The sequence below is a fragment of the Micromys minutus genome, assembly GCF_963924665.1.
Source record: "Micromys minutus genome assembly, chromosome: X".
Taxonomy (NCBI): Eukaryota; Metazoa; Chordata; class Mammalia; order Rodentia; family Muridae; genus Micromys; species Micromys minutus.
This window is the reverse complement of record NC_137970.1, coordinates 98,658,790-98,679,556: the sequence shown is the minus strand read 5'-3', so window position 1 is coordinate 98,679,556 and position 20,767 is coordinate 98,658,790. Positions and strand designations below refer to the sequence as shown.

The 20,767-nt window shown below is 33.2% G+C and overlaps 1 protein-coding gene across 1 annotated transcript; it reads right to left on the bottom strand.

The window, feature by feature from the left end:
- Positions 1-232: 232 nt before the first annotated feature.
- Positions 233-20,138, bottom strand: LOC308415149 (DNA-directed RNA polymerases I, II, and III subunit RPABC4-like; the record flags this gene model as incomplete). The annotated part of the gene is made up of 2 exons (XM_080910198.1): positions 233-627; positions 20,058-20,138. 2 exons carry the CDS (start codon positions 20,136-20,138, stop codon positions 442-444), a joined length of 267 nt encoding a protein of 88 aa, XP_080766324.1. The 3' UTR covers positions 233-441.
- Between the last annotated feature and the right edge of the window lie 629 nt (positions 20,139-20,767).

Below are 20,767 nucleotides of genomic sequence, written 5' to 3'. Positions count from 1 at the left end.
TAATTCAAAACTGTTTTTTTTACAATGATACTTTATTATTTCTATTATGATTATCTTAATTTTGTTTTGAATCCAGTTATTGTGATGACTATTTTGTTGTTTTGTTAAGGATTTTTTGGGCTATTAAGAGTATTTTCTGCTTTTAGATAAAGTTTTTTTTTTTTCAGTTTTTCTATTTTTTTTTTTTTTTTTTTTTTTTTTTTTTTTTTTTTTTTTTTTTTTGGTTTGGGGAAACACTTTAATCTTCACCGTGTGAGGAATTACAAGAATAAATTAAGTCATAAGTTGAACCAAAATTTTCTTTATACAAAGTACTAAAAGACAATTGCATTTCTAAAATAAAATCATAGATTTACAGTTGTCGTCATTAGGTAAACTATGTTAAATGCTATACATTAAAGAGACATCAATGAGGCAAACATATGGATGTAATTCCCCATTTCATCGAGCATCAAAAACCACCAATCTCTTAGTCCTCTTCTTGCACATTATTCTATATCCACATTCTCTGCACCTGATTGGATCCCTGGATTTTATTTCGTTTTCGGTGTGACACTCTCCACAAATATATATAATTGGCTGCTGCTTTGGTGGTTGGACATCTTTCTGGGTGTCTATTGTTAGTGCCTCCGCAGCTCAAAGAAGCTCCCCTCTCTCAGTTTTTCTATATTTTAATGTCAATAAGATTGCTCTCAATTATATAGCAATCATATTAAACCTAACACTAAATTCACTTTTTCATCAGTAGGATGAGTAATTCAGCATTCTGGTGTTTTAATTTATTAGTTCAATGTTATTAAGCTTTTGTTTTATTTGTATTTTATATCCTCAATAGAGTTTACTCTTGGTGGCACTTTGAGAGAGTACAGAGTTTAATTATAGTGCTGAGTTTCTTATCAACATGTTGGTTTAGACACATGGAATATGATTTTCTTTTGTGTGCATTCATGTTGTTTATTTGCAGAATATATATATATATATATATATATGACTTAACAGGATTTTTTCTGATGTGAACTTTAGTGCTTGAAATATAGGATACTATTGTTTCAATAAGTCTAACTTGACTTCTTACTTTCCTAGTTGCATAAATTTTATTTCTTTTTCTTACCATGGATAAAATATAATTCAAATAAATTAATGGCAGATAGCGTGAACACACTTGTCTCATTACATTTTTGAGGGGCAGGAGAATTCTAATTTCCTCTTCTTTGCTATAACATTAAATATCTATTTTATTGCATTTAGTCTTAATTATGTAAGGCATAATCTTATCATTTCTAGACTCTATATGTCTTGTGTCATGAACCAATATTATATTTTGTACACAGTCTTATATTAAAATATCCTTGTATCATGAAACAAAGCTAATTTGTTCATCTTTTATGATCTTTTAAATGTGACATTCATTTACATTTCCAAGAATTCTATTCTTAATATTGGCATAAACTCTGATCAATGGGTTTTGTCTGTAGCTTAATTTTATTATGTATAATTAACCAAATATATCATTAGTATACTTCTGTATTTTGTGTTTTTCATGAATACTGTCCTTAGAAAACCATATATTTTTATCAAACTTGGATACAATTACCACATACACTTGATCATTAATCTATTCCTTTATGCATAAGCTTCAGAATTTTATGATTTCCTATAGCATGTATATTTTCCTCATATTTTGTTACTCATTGAAATTGAAGATTCATCAGACTTGCCTTCGAGCTATTTTCTCTATCTTTTTATGTAATCAGTTAATGAAGCTTTTATGGCCTTCAACTTTGTTTTGTTTGGATAGTGTTGTTTATTGATCCTTTTATTACAATATCTGATATGTTTAGTACTTTATCACTTTATTGAGTTGTTTTTCTTATGTGGCAAGTCTTGCTCATTATTAAGCAGTTTATTTTATCTCCTTTGAATTCATTGATCATTATAAAATCAATCTTAGGGTATGTTAACATTTTATTCAATTCATTATCCTTGAAGTCAGATGTTGGTAAATTTTTGGTTTTGGGGAGTTATAATATGCTTATTTTTTTTCCTCTTTGTCTTGGTATAATTTGAATGTAAATATTTCCCCTAAATTTATGGATTTGTGCACTTGGTCCCAAATTAATATTTCTGTTTGGGGAGAATATCATGTTTATATGACAGAAGAGGATGTGTTACTTGCCCACTTTCCAGTTTGCTATCTAATTTGCTCGTGTTTCCAATTGAGAATGTGACAAACCATATTCCATCACATAGTAGCAGGACCATAATGAAGATGGCTTTCTATTATGACACTGAGGATTTAATGTTCTGATGGATTAATGCACTAAAGATGATTTATTGTGCAGAAGAACTTATTGCTAAACCTAGTCTTCATTCATGTTTTTAAGTCTTTAAGGATGTCAGAAAGTAGACCTTAAACTGCTTGTTTAGTCTTCCCATCACAGATACTTACATCCTCTGTTTCCAGGGTTTGCTCAATTTTCCTCTTTGAAATACAGATTCTCTTTTTGCCATTTTCACTTCTGTAACACCCACCATCTCATAAAGTATACTTCTAACCACCTGCTTTTCTCCTACCTACCCCTTTGGATATTTTATCTTTATTTTTTCTAATATTAAATATGTTTTCGGTCTTTAATTGCTCAGTGGTTATGAACATTGGCTGCTTTTCCAGACAATACCAGTTTGTTTCCCAAGACCAAAATAGCAGCTAACAACTGTCTGTATTTATAGTTTCAAGGGATCCAATGTTCCAATGAAAAATGTACACACCAGTCACCCATGCTATGCCATGAAAACGATGTAAGCAAAACCTCTATAGACAACTACTTATATATACAGATGCTGTTCACAAAATTATTAATAAAATTATTTTAAAAAATCTCAAAAATCAAAGGGGCCTTTCAGTTGTGCCATCCTTCTTGTGAGTTTCTATCCGCAAAGTGTACGACTTTAATGTAATTAATGTCTGCATTTTAGTCTACAAACAAGTAATTTTATTTGAATATTTCATAAAATGTTCTTCGGTTTTTGTACTTCTAAATTATGATTCCATGTTTGATTCATATGCAGCACTTATATACAATGTTGTGTCTTCTAATGCTTGACTTACTATCAGTTCTTCGTTGCCTGCTAAATCACAGTCATGCTATAGACTAGAAGAAACTGAGGATTATATTCTTAATATATGCTGTATACTTTGAATTCGTTATATAGAAAATGAAATTTCCTCTAATACTGTTAAGTTCAAATGTGGAGCAAGATCCATTTTTGGTTACTTCATTTTATTTCTTTTTCATATTGACATGGATGTCATTGCTTAAATTCAAAAACAATTGCTTACATAATAATAAAATAAATGAAACACAGCCTTGCTGATGTCTCACTTGGTAAACTTGTTTTGTTTTCTAATAAAATTGATTTAGTTAGCCATGTAAATGTCAGCTCTGATTTTACTGGAACCAGAATGAAGTCTTAATTGTACACATTCTCCAGAAAGGGCTGTCCTGTCTATATCATCATTTTATTATGCAACAGCAGCAAAATAAGAATTTGAAATGCTGTGTAATGATAGGAATTAATCACCAGTTTAAACAATAAATCAAAGGTGTCATTTAACAATGAATTTTTACTGATAAATGAATCTCTAAATTATAAATTTATATAGACTGCAACAGATGTCTTAATAAGAAACAAAAACATGAATATTAAACCACAAATATAGATAGTAATTAAAAATTATCTTTCATATTTGACTGAAATACAATTTCTCTCTGTACCTTCTTAAATTCATTACTTTGGGAGGTAAACCTTAACCAGTAATTTTGAATGAGTTTTCAAAATGCTTGGGATTGGAATAGAGAGAGTGAATTACTCAAAGAAGCAAGAACTCCCTGAGTACAACAGGTTGAATTATGTAGATTCTGTAATTATAATGTGTTAGCTGTCACTTGACTTTGTATTTATTGCCATGTTTTATCTACATTTTAAAAATATATTTTATTACCACTGCAATTATCAAGGTCTATTATTTATTTGATATACTGTACCAACTACGAAGTTATATTTGAACGTGTGTGTGTGTGTGTGTATGTGTGTGTGTGTGAATGACAGCAGGAGAAGATATTTAATAAATGGTTTATATTTATTAATATGTATCGTGTACAACAACACTGACTTCACATGCAATGTGCAATATTTCAAATATATGGGAAAATCTACTAGGAGCTTTTCATGTTTATAGATTCTTGTTAAATGAAAAATAAATGCTTTAATTGGATCTATAGGTTACTCATAGACAAATCCATGATTTCTATCTCAAATACAACTATAATTTGGGTAATAAACAGAGGAGCCTACTTTATTGTCAACTCATGACATGTTATTTTGTATATTTGATTGTTTAATGTGTCCATCTTATCAATTTCATCCACTTTGAATAAAACTGAGGCAAGTAAAGGCTTTTCAAAATATAAATTATTATGCAGTTTACATAAGGTGAAAATACTGCGTTTATTCCCTCTTTCCAGTACTATGGTCTCACATACTGACAATTAAAAATCTTGGTCATAATGCATTCTTTCTATTCTAAAATGATTTCTTCTATCAATTTCTTTTATCTCATGATTGTGTTCAGTTGGAGAATCACATTAGTTGAATAAAAATGAATTAATCCAAATCATTATGTTTTAATAACAACTTTTTGATATGTTCTACTTATCATTTTTTATAATTGTTAGGTATTTGAGAATTTCATACAATGTGTTTGTTCAGATTCACCCTTCCCAAAACTCCACTGATATCTATAAATCCTTCATTGTGCCTAGAGCTTTCTGTCCTTTTTTAAAATTATTTCCCAAAGTATTACATCTAATTTGTGCTGATTAACATGGTCTTGTATGTAGGGCCTTCTACTGTTGTGTGGTGAGTTTCCAACGGACCATACTCTTAAATAAACCAACTCTACCTTCAGGTATAAACTGCTTAAAACACCTTGGCTAAGGATGAGATTTTTGTGACCATTTCCCCTTTATAATGTTTTGAATGATAATGGCGACTATGAGTTCATATATTTGAATAATTAGTACCCAGTTAGTGGAATTGTTTGGGAAAGAGTAGGACATATGGAGTTGTTGGGGGATATACACCATTAGGAGTTGATCTTGAGGTATTAAAGCCCTGTTCCATCCTGCTTGTTCTCTCTGTCATGATAATTTTTTAAGATATAAGTTCCTAGTTAAATATCCACTGCTATTATCTGCCTGGTTGCTGCCATGATAAGCTGTAACCCTCTCAAATTGTAAGGCCTAAATATTTTTTTCTACTATGGTGTATTATCACAGCAATAGAAAAGTAAGAAAAATATTTTTCCATGCTAAGATTTTGTCTACTTGAGCTTTTATAGATCTTGTAGATGCAGTCATAAATACTGTGAAATATAATATGATTGAAAGGTAACATCTACAAGTGAAAGAAAAGATGGCATTTTCTTTCTGTCTTTGTCATCTCCTTTAGAATTTGTGTTTTAAGTTATGTTATGTTTCATCATGTAAATTGCAAAATTCATAGCTTCATTATTAACATTTGGAAAATATTCCAGAGTGCTAATATACCATATTTTCATTATCAATATTAATATACATAGAGTGAGTATATGATCAAGGGAAAATATGTATTTTATTTATTTCATCGAAAATGTCCATACTGGTTAGAAAATTAGTAGTGTACTTTGGATCTGTGATTATGGTGGTCAGATCAAATAAAGAAAGAGCATTTTTGGTAGGGGCAATAAAGGGAATAGTAGAGGAAGTAATATGGAGAAGTTACATGGACAGAACTATCATAGCTGTTTCCTCTATCTCTCTACCCCACCATACACACATACATATTATGACATTAGAAACAAAATATCTATCAAGTACTGAAATTTCCATATGATCATTTTATTAATTGTTTCAGTTAAATCACAAAACTATGTCATATAAATTTAACTAATTATTAATAATTTTGCATCTGAAGATGTAAGATTTCTGATATTTCTTCAATAATTGTCTCCAAACTACCTTATCTCATTTTGTAATTTATGTTAGATATGTAGTAAAATTCCTACTTTGTTGCTGATAGTTAAATTGTATATAGCAATTTCATTTGAAAAAAAAAATTGGCTTGCTTTTCATTAGTGGTCAGTGCCACCGATATTTGAAAAAAACACTTATCTTGCTAATTTCTCTTTTTGACAATCAGGGTCACCTGCAAAATATATGTCCAATAACCCTCCTTTATCAATTTGTGACTGATAAAAATCCTGTGGCAAATCATCTCAGCAACAAAGAGAGAGAGATACTACCTCAGAATTAAAGGCTGGGAAAAAAAAAAAATATCGAAGCAAATGATCCTAAGAAACAAGCTGGAGTAGTGATTCTAATATCAAATAAAATAAATTTTCAACCAATAGTTATCAAAAAGATAAGGAAGGACACTTTTTACTTATCAAAGAAAAAATCTATCAAGACACATTCTCAATCTATTCTCCAAATGCAAGGGTTACCACATTCATAAAGAAAACTCTAATTAAGATCAAATCATATATTGTACCACAAACCATAATAATAATGGGAGACTTCAAAAGTCCAGTCTCATCAATGGAAAGAACATGGAAGTAGGAACTGAAAGAGAGACACAGAGAAACTAACAGAAGTTATGAACCAGATGGATTTAACAGACATCTATAGAATATTTCATCCTAAAACAAAATAATATATCTTTATCTCACAACATAAAAGAACCTTGTTCAAAACTGACAATATAGTTGGTCACAAAACAGGTCTCAACAAATATAAGAACATCAAAATAACCCCATGTATCCTCTCAGATCCCCATGGACTAAAGCTGGTCTTCAATAAAAACAAAAGCAATAAAAGTTCACATATAAGTGGAAGGTAAACAATGCTCTATATAACAGTAACTTAGTAAGGGAAGAAATAAAGAAAGAAATCAAATACTGTTTATAATTTAACAAAAATGAAGGCACAACATATATAAAATTATCATTGGGATACAATGAAAGCAGTGCAAATAGAAAAACTCATTGCCCTGAGATCCTCCAAGAAGAAACTGGAGAAAGCATACATTAACAGCTTGACAGCACAACTGCAAGCTCTAGAACAAAAAGAGGCAGATACATGCAAAAGGAGTAGATGATAGGAAATAATCAAAATCAGAGATAAAATCAAGCAAATATAAACAAAAAAAACTATACAAAGAATAAACAAAACCAGAAGTTGGTTATTTGAGAAAATTAACAAGATAAATAAATCCTTAGCTTAATTAACTGGAGGGCACAGAGAGATTATCCAAATGATCAACATCAAAAATAAAAGGAAAGACTAAATAACAGAACTGAAGAAATTCAAGAAGTCATCAGATCCTTCTACAAAAGCATATACTCTACAAGTCTGAAAAATCTAGAGGAAACTGACAACTTTCAACAGTTATCAGGTACTAAATTTAAATCAGAATCAGAGAAACAATCTAAATAAATCCATAACCCCTAAGGAAATTAAAATGTCATCAAAAGCCTCCCAACCAAAAAAAAAAAAAAAAAAAAAAAAAAAAAAAAGACCAGGAGCAGATGGATTTAGTGGAGAATTATATCAGATCTTCATAAAAGACCTAATACCAATACTCTTCAGACTATTACATAAAATAGAAACAGAGAGAAAAAAACTACTCAAGTAATTCTTTGAAGCCAAAGAACTGACATTGTTAAAATGACAAAACCGCAACCAACAGATTGAGAAAAGATCTATATGAATCCTACATCTGATAGAGGGATAGTATCCAATATATACAAAGAACTCAAGAAGTTAAACTCTAGAGAATCAAATAATTCTATTAAAAATGAGGTACAGAGCTAAACAAAGAATTCTCAATTGAGGAATATGGAATGTCTCAGAAGCACCTAAAGAAATGCTCAACATCCTTAATCATCAGAGAAATGAAAATCAAAACAACCCTGAGATTCTACCTCACACAAATTAGAATGGCTAAGATAAAACAACTCAGGTGAAAGCAGATGCTGACCAGTATGTAGAGAAAGAAGAACAATTCTTCACTGTTGTTACAGTATAAATTTATACACTGTAAGCTTAGGTACCACCAAACTGAAAATCAGTCTGGCGGTTCCTCACAAAGTTGGAAATAGTACTAACTAGGGACCTAGCTATGCTAATCTTGGTATACACCCAAATGAAGCTCTAACTTTTAAATGGGACACATGTTCCACCATGTTCATAGCAGCTTTATTTATCCAACCAGAAGCTGGAAAAACCTCATATGTCCATCAACAGAGAAATGAATACAGAAATTGTGGTACATTTATAGAGTGGAGTACTACTAAGTTATTAAAAACAATGACTTCATGAAATTACTAGGCAAATGTACAAAACCAGAAGCTATCATTTTGAGTGAGGTAACCCAATTACAAAGGAACGCTGATGGTATATACACACTGATAAGTGGATACTAGCCCAAAAGGCTCTGAATACCTAAGAAACAATTCACAGTAATTATGAAGCTCAAAAAGAAGGAAGGCCAGAAGTCGGTTTCCTCATTCCTTCTTAGAAGGGAGAACAAAACACTCATGGAAGGAAATAATTGGACAGATAGAGGAGCAGGTATTGGAGAAAAGATAATCCAGAGACTGCCTCACCAGGGGATCCATCCCATAAGAAACCCCTAAACCCAGGCACTGTTGCTGATGCCAACTAGTGCTTCCTGGCAAAAATCTGATATGGATGCCTCCTCAGAGCCTCTGCCAGAGCCATACTAATACAGAGGAGGATGCTTACAGCTAACCATCAGACTGAACACAGGAACCCCAATGAAGGAGCTAGAGAAAGGAGTGAAGAGCTGAAAAGGTCTGCAACTCCATAGAAAGAACAAAATTATCAACTGACCAAATCTACCACAGCCTCCAGGGATTAAAACACCAACCAATGATTTCACATTGAGCAACTAAAGATCTAGGTGCATATGCAGCAGATGATAGCATCCTGTCATCAGTGAGAGGGGAGGCCTTTAGTCCAGCAAAGGCTTGTTTTTCCCAGTGTAGGGGAACACCAAGGCACTGAGTTGGGAGAGTGTGGTTGGGTGAAGGAGCACCTGCATGGAGACAAAGAGAGGGGGAATAAGAGATGTGATTGGGGGAAAGGATAATATCTAAAACGTAAATGCAGAGAATATCCAACAAAACAATTAAAATAATATAAAATAAAAAAATAAATAAATTTGCCACTTCCAAATTTTATCACACTGTAGAATAGAAATTACAGATGGATGTTGCAGACACAAATAGATCACTATACCATAACTAGTCTCCTTCTTCTTAAGTATAATCTACTTACTGACTACCATAACTAGTCTCCTCCTTCTTAAGTACGATCTATTTACTAACAACTGATTATACTTATACACATGTAATTTATTTTTTAAGTTTTATAAATACACATTTCACAAAGTTTAAAAAATTAACATAGAATATTGAACATATATAGTTTGCTAAATTACAGAAAGTCAGCAATGAACATATTAGATGTATTTTTAAATTTAAGAACTTAAAAGTATTACTAAACTTTTATACATAACATTCTAACACAATTTTTACTATATTTTCCCATTAATTTCAAGAACATATAATATTCTTTCATGACCACATGTTTGGAAAAGACTAAAGCCTTCTATCTTAGTCAGGGCTCTCTAGAGTCACAGAACTTATGAATAGTGTCTATATAGCAAGGCATTTGTTGATGACTTATAGTTTGTAGTTCAGTTCCTTAACAATGGCTGACAGTTTTGAAGTCCAAGGAGCTATCAGATGTTCAGTCCCACAAGGCAATCAGACAAAGTCCCACAAGGCAAGCAGACAGAGACAGAGAGCCTTCCTTGTTCCAATGTCCTTATGTAGGTCACCAACAGAAGGTGTGTCCCAGATTAAAAGTGTTATCACCACACCTGTATCTGGGATTTGCTTGTCCCAGTTGACCTTGAGCTCAGTGATCTCCTTGCCTTAGTTTTCTAAGATTCTTAGCCTTTATACATCAAGACAAGAATCAAAGGTGGGCCTCCAAATTCTGGATTGTGGTTCATTCCAGATATAGTCATTTTTTTTCCTCTCTTTTAACTTTATTTTTTAAAAGGACACATATATAGATTTTAAAGGCATTTTGGAATACCACTATATGAATATTTTTGTTGGTACTTAATTCTTTTAGAGGTTTGATAAAATGCATTGAAATCCCACTAGTTACCATAAGCATAAAGTACATGTAGGACAGAATGTAACATGGAAACAGATTTCTTGTTGGGTATAGATTAACCATAATGATCTTTGAATACCAAAAATTGCCACAAGCCTATATTCTTAGTTCTTGGATTATTAATGATTTAAGGTCCAGGTGTACCACACTCTGAGAGGGTGCTATACATTCATTTTTTTCCTAAGAAGGACTGAGGCTTTCATTTTTGGGCCTTTGTTTTTCTTGAGCTTCATATGGCCTGTGAGTTGTTTCTGGGGGTGTTCAGAGCTTTCTGGGGTTAGTATCCAATTATCAGTGACTGCATATTATGTTTGTTCTTTTGTGACTGGGTTGTCACTCTAAGGATGATATTCTCTAGATACATCCATTTCCTTAGGAATTTCATAAAGTCAAAGATGCTCCAACATACAATAAGGGCAGATGCACCACAATGTTCATAGCAGCTCTATTTATAATAGCCAGAAGCTGGATAGAACTCAGATGTCCTTTATTAGATAAACAGATATAGTCAAATTGACAACCAGAAATAGCGACTACAGTTCCTATATTAATTCTAGCCTATATTTGCTTTATAATCATAAATTATAATTGCTGTACTTTTACTCTCCTCAAAGCTCAGAGTAATATTAAAGCTTACTATATATACCCAAGAAACAGCTGAAAGAGTCAGATGCAGATATTTACACCCAACCAATGGACAAAAGCTGTGGTGTTTCCCTATGATTGAATTAAGGAAATGGTAGAAGAAACTGAGGAGGAGGGCATCCCTGTACGATGACCAGCAGTCACAATTAACCTGGGAACCTGAGATCTCTCAGACCCTGGGTCATCATCAGCTGATATGTGTCCCCCAACATATATACAGCAGAAGACTGCTGGGTCTGGGTTCAGTAAGAGAAAATGCACTTAACCTTTAAGAGATTGGAGGTCCCAGGGAATGGAGAGGTATAGTAGGAAGATGTGGAAGGGGGTAGGGCAATCTCATGGAGACAGTGAGGAGGCCAGGAGGTATGAGATGTGGAACAGAGGGTGAACCCAGAGAGGGATAATATCTGTAGTGTAAAATAAATTGAATTTAAGAATGTTAAGAAAATAAAAGAGAAAGACAATATAACTCAGAGTAATGAACTGTATGCTAACAAAATTCTCAAAGAGACAAATGTCTTAAAATGGAACATTATGAAAGATACAATGTATATGACAGCAGATGTCAGGACTCTCTGAAGGATGAAAAAGAAACATCCATATTGGGCAAGGGGTAATTAAGAGAAACAGTCCCAGAGGTGAATGAATGAATTTTTGATATATTGACATGTATGAAAATAACAAGTATATCTCCTAAGTTTATATGCTATCTAAACTATTTAAAGTGTGAGAAAAACAAACATTATTTTACAATCAAACAGATATTGTTACAGCAATTTGTCAGTATTTTTTCTATTATTTGCAGAGATATTGTTGTTTTGACTTCAAAATAATAGCCTAGCAGAATGGAAAATTCTTTGTGTTTTGAATAAGAGAGGAAACTATTTCAAATATCTCTAAAAGAATTCACTTAATTTACTGTTTGTTTCTAAATGTTTCTGCCCATCCATCTATTTCATTACCAGCATTTCACAATAAGCATGATCGTATTAAAAAGGCTCATGTTCTACCATTTAACTTAGAGTATCTTCTCTATTTATTATTTATTTTTGATGGTAAATATAAAATTAAGTTTGAATATGAATTTAAAACACAGTGTAGTCATATATAATATAATTATTCTAGTAGGAATGTTTATAAATTAATCATTTCAATTTTCATGTTTCCAATAGCAAGGGTGTCTATAATTGATCAATTTATCAAAAATAATCTCAGTTAAATAATAAGGAATACTTATGGGTGATAACAGCAACATGCTAATTTCAGGAAATCCTGGACTAAGCACCCAGGATTTCAAGTGTAATAAAACTCTTCTTAGAATGCTTTTGGTCCTGGGAAATACATTACATGTAGGAACACTGGAAGTCCTAGGGGTTTATCCAAGGTGAGCTAGTTTGTTTAATTCATAAAATCTAGGTTCCCCTGCCTAGGGAATACTAATACCTATGGTGAGCTTCTTTTCCCACCTCAGTGTTGTAATTAAGGGACATCATTTGAGAGACAGGGAAGAGGGTAGGGCAAAATTAAGGGATGTGGACCAGGAGGGGAACAAAATCGGGAATGTGTATATATATACAGAGAGAGAGAGAGAGAGAGAGAGAGAGAGAGAGAGAGAGAGAGAGAGAGAGAGAGAGAGAGAGAGAGAGAGAGAGAGAGAGAAATGGAAACTCCTCATGGGTATTTCATTTGTTTTAGCTAACCAATGCTATACCTCATCTCTATATTTACTTACATTTAAAATGTGATCCCCTTAAATGGTTTCTCCTCTGGAATACCCCAACACCACATTTCCCTTGCCTTTATAAGAGTGTTCCCCCACCCACCCACTTTCCACCCATATCTCACTATGCCTATTCATCTTTAATCTTAAGGTATACACAATACTTTGTTATTAAAAGTCACATATTTTTCTATCATATCTCTTAAAATATGTTTTATTTGTGTAATACCATCACAATTTTCAAAGGTATTTATTTTATTAATTGAACAACTTTATTTTTAAAAACAAGATAGATGTACAGATTTTAAAAGCATTTTTTGCATAAGAGTATATGAATACATTTGTGTATACAGTACTTGATTTTTTTAAAGATTTGATAGTATGCATTAAAATCTTACTAGTTACAATGAGCTATAAAGTACATGTAATACAAGATGTAACCTGGAAATAGTAAAAGTTTTCTTGATGTATAAAGATTAAGCATAATGATTTTTCTTTTTTCTTTTGATCCTTCCGATCCATGAGCATGGGAGATATAACCATTTTCTGAGATCTTCCTCAACTTCGTTCTTCAGAGATTTGAAGTTCTTGTCAGACAGTTCCTTCACTTGCTTAGTTCGAGTCACACCAAGGTATTTTATATTGTTTTTGACTATTGTGAAGTGTATCTTTTTCCTAATTTCTATCTCACATTTTTCCTTTGAGTAGAGAAAGGCTAAGGAATTGTTTGAGTTAATTTTATATCCAGCCACTTTGCTGAACTTGTTTATCCGCTGTAGGAGTTATCTGGTGGAATGTTTGGAGTCACTTACATGCAGTATCATGCCATCTGAAAACAGTGATGTTTTTACTTCTTCCTTTCCTTACAGTAATATGTTGAATAGGTAGAGGGAGATTGGGCAGCCTTGTCTAGTCCCTAATTTTATTGTGATTGTTTAAGTTTCCCACAGTTATGGTTGATGTTGGCTATAAGTTTGCTGTATATTGCTTTTATTATGTTTAGGTATGGGCCTTGAATACATGTTCTTTCCAAGACTTTTAACACAGAGGGGTGTTGAATTTTGCCAATTGCTTTCTCAGCACATAGTGAGATGACTATGTGGTTTTTTTCTTTGAGTTTGTTTATATGGTGAATTATGTTGATGGATTTCCATATATTAAACCATCCCTGCAACCCAGAGATGAAGCCTACCTGATCATGGTGAATGATCGTTTTGATATGTTCTTGGATTTGGTTTGCAAAGATCTTGTTGAGTATTTTGGCAATAATTTTCATAAGTGAGATTGGTCTGAAGTTCTCTTTCCTTGTAGGTTCTTAGTGTGGTTGAGGAATGGGGTAATTGTGGCCTTGAAAAATAAGTTAGGTATTATTTCTGCTGACTCCCTTTTGTGGAATAGTTTGGACAGTATTAGTATTATGTTGTCAATAAGTATCTAATAGAATTCTGAACTGAACCCATCTGGACCTTGGCTTTTTTAGGTTGGGAGGATTTTGATGACTTCTTCTATTTCTTTAGGTGTTATAGAATTACTTAGATGGTTTACCTGGTCCTGGTTTAAAGTTAGTACCTGGTAACTCTCTAGGAATTTACCCATTTCCTCCAGATTTTCCAGCTTTGTTTAGTATAGGCTTTTGTAGTAGGATCTGATGATTTATTGAATTTCCTCAATTTCAGTTGTAATGTCTCCACTTTCCTTTCTGATTTAGTTAATTTGTACACCCTCTCTTTGCCATCTAGTTAGTCTGGCTAAGGGTTTATCAATCTTGTTGATTTTCTCAAAGAACCAGCTCTTGGTTTTGTTGATTCTTTGAATGTTTTTTTGTTTCTATTTAGTCTATTTCTGCCCTAAGTTTGATTATTTCTTGCCTTCTACTTCTCTTGGGTGTATCTGCTTTTTTTTGTTCAATATTCTTTTATATATTGAGGAATATTTTGTGTCCTATTATATGGTCAATTTTGTAGAAGGTGCACTGAGGTGCTGAGAGGAAGGTGTGTTCTTTGGTTTTAGGATGATATGTTCTGTAGTTATCTATTAACTCCAATTGGTTCATAACCTCTACTAGTTTTACTGCATCCTTATTCAGTTTCTTTTTCCATGATCTGTCCATTGGTGAGAGTGGGGTATTAAAGTCTCCCACTATTATTGTGTGGGGTAAAATGTATTTTTGACCTTTAGTAGGGTTTCCTTTATGAATATGGCTGCTCTTGTATTTGGAGCATATATGTTAAGGAATGAGAGTTCCTCCTGACAGATTTCCCCTGTAATGAGTAAAAAGTATCCTTCCTTATCTTTTTTGATAACTTTTGGTTGAAAATCTACTTTATTTTTTATTAGATTGGCCACTCCAGCTTGCTTCTTGGGGCCATTTGCTTGGAAGTTTTTTTTCCCAACTTTTTACTCTGAGATAGCTTCTGTCTTTCTGTCTGAGATGAGTTTCCTGTATGCAGCAAAATGCTGGGTTTTGTTCATGTATCTAGTCTGATAACCTATACCCTTTTATTGGCCAGTTGAGTCCATTTAGGTTAATAGATATCAAGGAATAGTGGTTGCTGTTACTGCTATTATTGTTTTTGTAGGTTGAATTATGCCTGTGTGTCTTTCTTCTTTTGGTTTTCTTGCTTAGAAGTTTTCATGTTTTTACTATGAGGTGGTTCCCCTCTTTGTATTGGGTTTTCCACCTATAATTCGTTGTAGCGATGGGTTTGTGGTCAGATATTTTATAAATTTAGTTTTGTCATGGAATATCTTCATCTCTCCATTTGTGGTGATTGATAGTTTTGCTGGTTATAGCAGCTTGGGCTGGCACTTGTGCACTCTTACGGTCTACATGATGTCTTTCCTGGCTCTTAAAGCTTTCATAGTCTCTGTTTTGAAATCGGGTGTGATTCTGATTGGTCTGCCTTTATACGTTACCTGACATTTTTCCCTTACTGATTTTAGTATTCTTTCTTTTCTTTGGGCACTTGGTTTTTTGACTATTATGTGTCAGGAATAATTTATTTTTTTGTCCAACCTATTTGGAGTTCTGTAGGCTACTTTTATGCTCACCGTCATCTCATTCTAAAGGGTAGGGAAGTTTTCTTCCAGCATTTTGTTGAACACATTTACTGTACCTCCTAGTTGATATTCCTTGCCTTCTTCTATGCTTATTATCCTTAGGTTTGGTCTTCTCATTGTGTCCTGGATCTCCTAGACATTTTGGGTCAGGAGATTTTTAGTTCTTGCATCTTCTCTGACTGTTTTGTCTATGTTTTCAATGTTGTCTTTGGCTCCAGAGATTCTCTCTTCCATTTCTTGTAGTCTGTTGGAAATGCTTACATCTGTGACTCCTGATTTCTTTTTTAGGATTTCTACCTCTAGGGTTTTCTCTTTTAGTGTTTTCTTTATTGTGTCCATTTCCATTTTAAATTCCTTCTTCCATTCCATCATCTCTTTGGTTCTGTTTTCTTCTAGTTCTTTGAGTTCTTTGAGTGTTTTTCTTGTTTCTTTTTGAAAAGCTTCTAATTCTTTATGTTTTTCTCCTGGTCTTGTTTAAGGATCTCTGTCATCATCTTGAGGTAGGATTTCGGGTCTGAGTCTTCTTTTTCTGGAGTGTTTGGCATTCTGCTCTTTGTTGTGATGGAAGAGCTGGGTTCTAGTGTTGCCAGGTTGTCTTTGTTTCCCTAGGGTATGTTCCTTTGCTTTTCTCTTGCCATCTTGTTTTCAGTGATTGGTTCTTGCCTTTCCCTTTTACCTGGCCTGTGTCCCTGGATCTCTGCTATTCCTAGTGGTGGATGGACCGAGTGCCTGTTGTGCATCCCAAAAGCTGTCGTCTGGGAACAGAGGAACCAATTCCAGGTCCTGGGTCCTTGGTTCAAGCTGGGCAGGTGCGTACTTTCTGCTTGCTCCACTGTTATCTCTCTGCCTCCTGGCTAGTCAGAACCTGTTCTTACCCCGTTCTCACCAGTCCTGTGTCTCTGAGTCTCTGCTCTTCCTGGTGGCAGATCTTAATTAACTATAGATATGATATTATCAGACAATGTTCAGCTAGATTCTTGAAAATATCTTCTGCTTAAAAATAATTAATACTTGTCAACATTAAAATGATTTTGTATCTTCAGAAAATTTGAAGATAATATAAAATGTATTTAGAAAATACATACCAAGTTTTAAAAATTTCTGAAAATACCTATCATGTTTGGACCATGAGAATATGTACAATAAACTAAGTTAATTTCTGTTCATCATTCTAAGGTATATTTAAATGATATATTTGAAGGCTTAATAGGAGACACTATGTATGTAGTTGTTTGTTTTCATTCTGTAATATCAAGGAATTTAAAAATTGCTGAATTTCATCATCATTTGTTGAATAAAATAAATCATTGATTGAGACATTGAAAATATGGATGGTGTCATGTAAATTTCTTTAATAGTTAATCTGAATCTGTAAAATTATATATATATATATATATATATATATATATATATATATAAGCAGTATTAGACATAATACTCATACAGAAATATAAGAATATCACCTATGCCATACAGTGATAACAAACTTGAAATCTTGCTACACACACTTACTGATAATGTTGTTTGAACATTAAACCCTAGAATTGAATTTCTGAGTAAAAGGGACCATATGCTATCATCTTGGGTAGCTATATGTAATTTAAATAATAGCAGTCTTTGAAGTGGGATATTATCTCATTAAGATAAAATAAAGAAAATAAGTCCAAACTTCTAGTGTCTTTGGAAAGTCAGTTATATCAAATGATGTTTTGCTAGAGCCTACAAGTGAAAGATATTTTGCTAGGGCATTCATGGAAAAGAATGTTTTACTATAGCAGGTACAGATGAAAGGATGTTTTGATGTAGCAAACACATGAAAGTATCCAGGATGAAGGAATATCAATATGACTTCACAATCAGAGAAGATCACTGAGCATTGGTTTGATTTGTTCCTCCTTGCAAATCTTTGCAAGAGACACAAATGTATTATACATTTATTAAATAACATTGCTCATCTCCATTAGACTTGACTCCAGAGAGAGACTTTCCAAAGAACTGTTTCTGAGCTTCATATGGCATTTTGCCACTTCCCTGGTCTCACCCCAAGCTTTTTGATGAGTTTTGAGCACTATAAAGGAATGTTTAATTGAAAAATATAATGGTACATTAACTTAAAATATATAAGATATAAGATATTTGATGCATTTCATAAATTGTAATGTTTGTAAATATTTGTTTATGCTAGTCAAAATTTGCTAGTTTTTTTAAGGACAAATTTAATTTCTGAGTGAATAAAATTATTGGATTTCTAGTAATTGAAAAAATTAAACCTAAGAGAATAGAAGCTGTAGTGGCTCATAAGTGCTACTTCCAACTGTTAAGTTAATGTTTTATGACGTCATTATGAAACTTTTTCCATTCCCATTGGAGAATTGTCCTTTATTTTATCTTCCTGAATAAATAGCCTGAAACAATATACTTTGATAACTGTTCTGGCTGAAAATCATATCAGTACCCTGGTGAGAGTTGTGGTCCAATTTAAATTAGCATTTCCAGTAAATATAGAAAAACACTTTCCAAAGATATTTCAGTAATGCTCCATCAACAAATGATCTATTTTCTAAGTAAGGCAGAACAATTTGTATTCAAGTCATTTTGCCATCCCATTAAACTTTACAGCATATGGCATTTTCTTCAAATGTAATGGAACAAGAATGAAGAAACAATCTGAAAAAGGAATAGTAACTACTTTTACTTGTATCTAGTTTTATTTTTCTTGTATTTTATTCTGGTAAAAATATCCTTTTTTTTTAATACAAATACAAAAAATGCAGCTATACATTCAATAATACTAGAAAATGCCCAGTATGTGATGTTGTGAATTTGATTTTTAGACACAGAGCAAATGCTTAAGCAATCATGAATGTTTTCAGATATTGTTGACACTAATAATCATCTGAGAAATTTGTAGTCATTTATTGATTTGATTTAGTTAGAGATTATGTCTCAGCCTTTTGTTTTTTGTGATGAATTAAACAGATCATATCACTAATAAATTTTTCATATCATATGAAGACTCTGATGAGAGTTGATGCAGAAAGGCAAATGTATCTAACATTATGTATTGCTATACAGAGTGAAATTGTCTCTCTACATTCTAGCAAATTAATGAGCAATTACCTTTTGTTATCACAACACTTAAATCTACTAAGTACATTTCCAAGACAAGAAGACACCTAGGGCAGGAACTATAGTTCTGACAAATACTCTATGACTGGCATTATTATTGGCCCTTAGGGTGACCCTAATGTTATCACTGTATAACACAGTCACTGTCAAATTACACACACACACACACACACACACACACACACACACACACATGCATCAATCCCACTGTCCTGATAAAAGAAGATTATTTGTACAATAGACTATGAATAACACCAAAACTCACCAATGCTCAAGGTGCAAAGAATGAGTGCCTGTGGGATGTTAGTTCTAAAAAAGACACTTCTACGTTACATCCACGCCTACCTTTATTAGTGAAGAAATGCCAAGGAATATTGGAGAAGAAAGATTATAAGAGTCAAATATCTAATATGATAGAGCAAAATACTGTCTTTAGAATATGAAAACAATGTGAACAAGCACAAAATGTCTTGCCCTATACAAGGCCTATATAAGTCCAAGTCATTCAAAATTCTGGCATGGTGGGAGAGATATTTGTACATCCTAGCTGTAAATGATAGGCTACTGATATTGATGGTATCTTGGGCTCAGAGAATCAATTTTATTCCAGTGTGTGGCCCATAGTAAATAGAGCATGGTCCACTGCATGGCTCACAGTGTAGTCGCAACATAAGACAAATTGAACTTAGCTAGTTACAAACAAAGGAAAACAGAAAATTTGAGAATTTGAACAAAATGGCAATTATGAGGATTTTGGATATGCAATGAAAATAAATGTATAATTTTTTCAAAACTTAATAAATACTTTATTGCAAACAATATAATTTAGTGAAGGAGTTAAAATATCCCAGAATAACAGGAAATTAAGGAAGATATTTTGTGACAAAGGAATACTTTAAAGAATACAATATTTTTGTAGCTTCTTGAGAGGATTGTAAAAATAAAAAGCTCTACTGTATCTTTCAAATTTTTTTGAAGAAATGTTTTTGGTCTGCTTGAAGGGTCGCTCTCCTCCTCAGTTACCTCCACTTTTTCATTAATTCAGCTGCAGGGGTCAGCAGCTTCTGTTCATTGGTTGGGTGCCAATATCTGCATCTGACTCTTTCAGTGGCTTATTGGGTCTTTCAAGGGTAGTTGTGATAGGTCCATTTTTTTCTGAGAGCTCCATAGCCTCACTGATGGTAACAGACCTTCGGCTTCCCCTTGAGCTGGATTCCACAGTAGGCATTTCCTTGGACATCCTTTTTGTTCAGGCTCTTCTTCGTTTCCATCCCTGCAGTTTTTTCAGACCAGAATAATTAATTATTATTGGTCAGTTTCAACTGTAGGATAGGAACCTCATCCCTTACTTGATGACCTGTTTTTCTATTGGAGGTGGGCTCTGCAAGATCCCTCTCCTCTCTGTTGGGTATTTCAACTAGGTTCCCTCCCTTTGAATCCTGACGTCTCTCAAATCACAGATCTCTGGTATATTCTGGAGGGTCCTCTCAACTCCCCCTCTCCCCCCATCTTATTTTCCTCTCAGATCTCTCCCCATATTTTTTTTTTTTTTTTTTTTTTTTTTTTTTTTTTTTTTTTGCTTTCTACTTCCTTTCATGTGGGATGGAGGCATCTTCACTTGGGTCCTTAAGCTTGTCAACTCTTTTGATTTCTGTGGACTCTATCTTGGGTATTCTGTACTTTTTTTGGCTGGAGAGTGGGTAATAGCCTGAAAATAGACCAGCAGTTTCAATTAACCTAGACCCCTAAGATGTCTCAAATACTAAATCACCAACCAGGACATTAGGCCCCGGACACATATACAACACAGGACTCTTGGGTCTGAGTTTAGTCAGAGAAGGTTCACCTAACACTTAGGAGAATGGAGGCCCCAGAAAGTTTAAAGGTCTGGAAAGGTGGG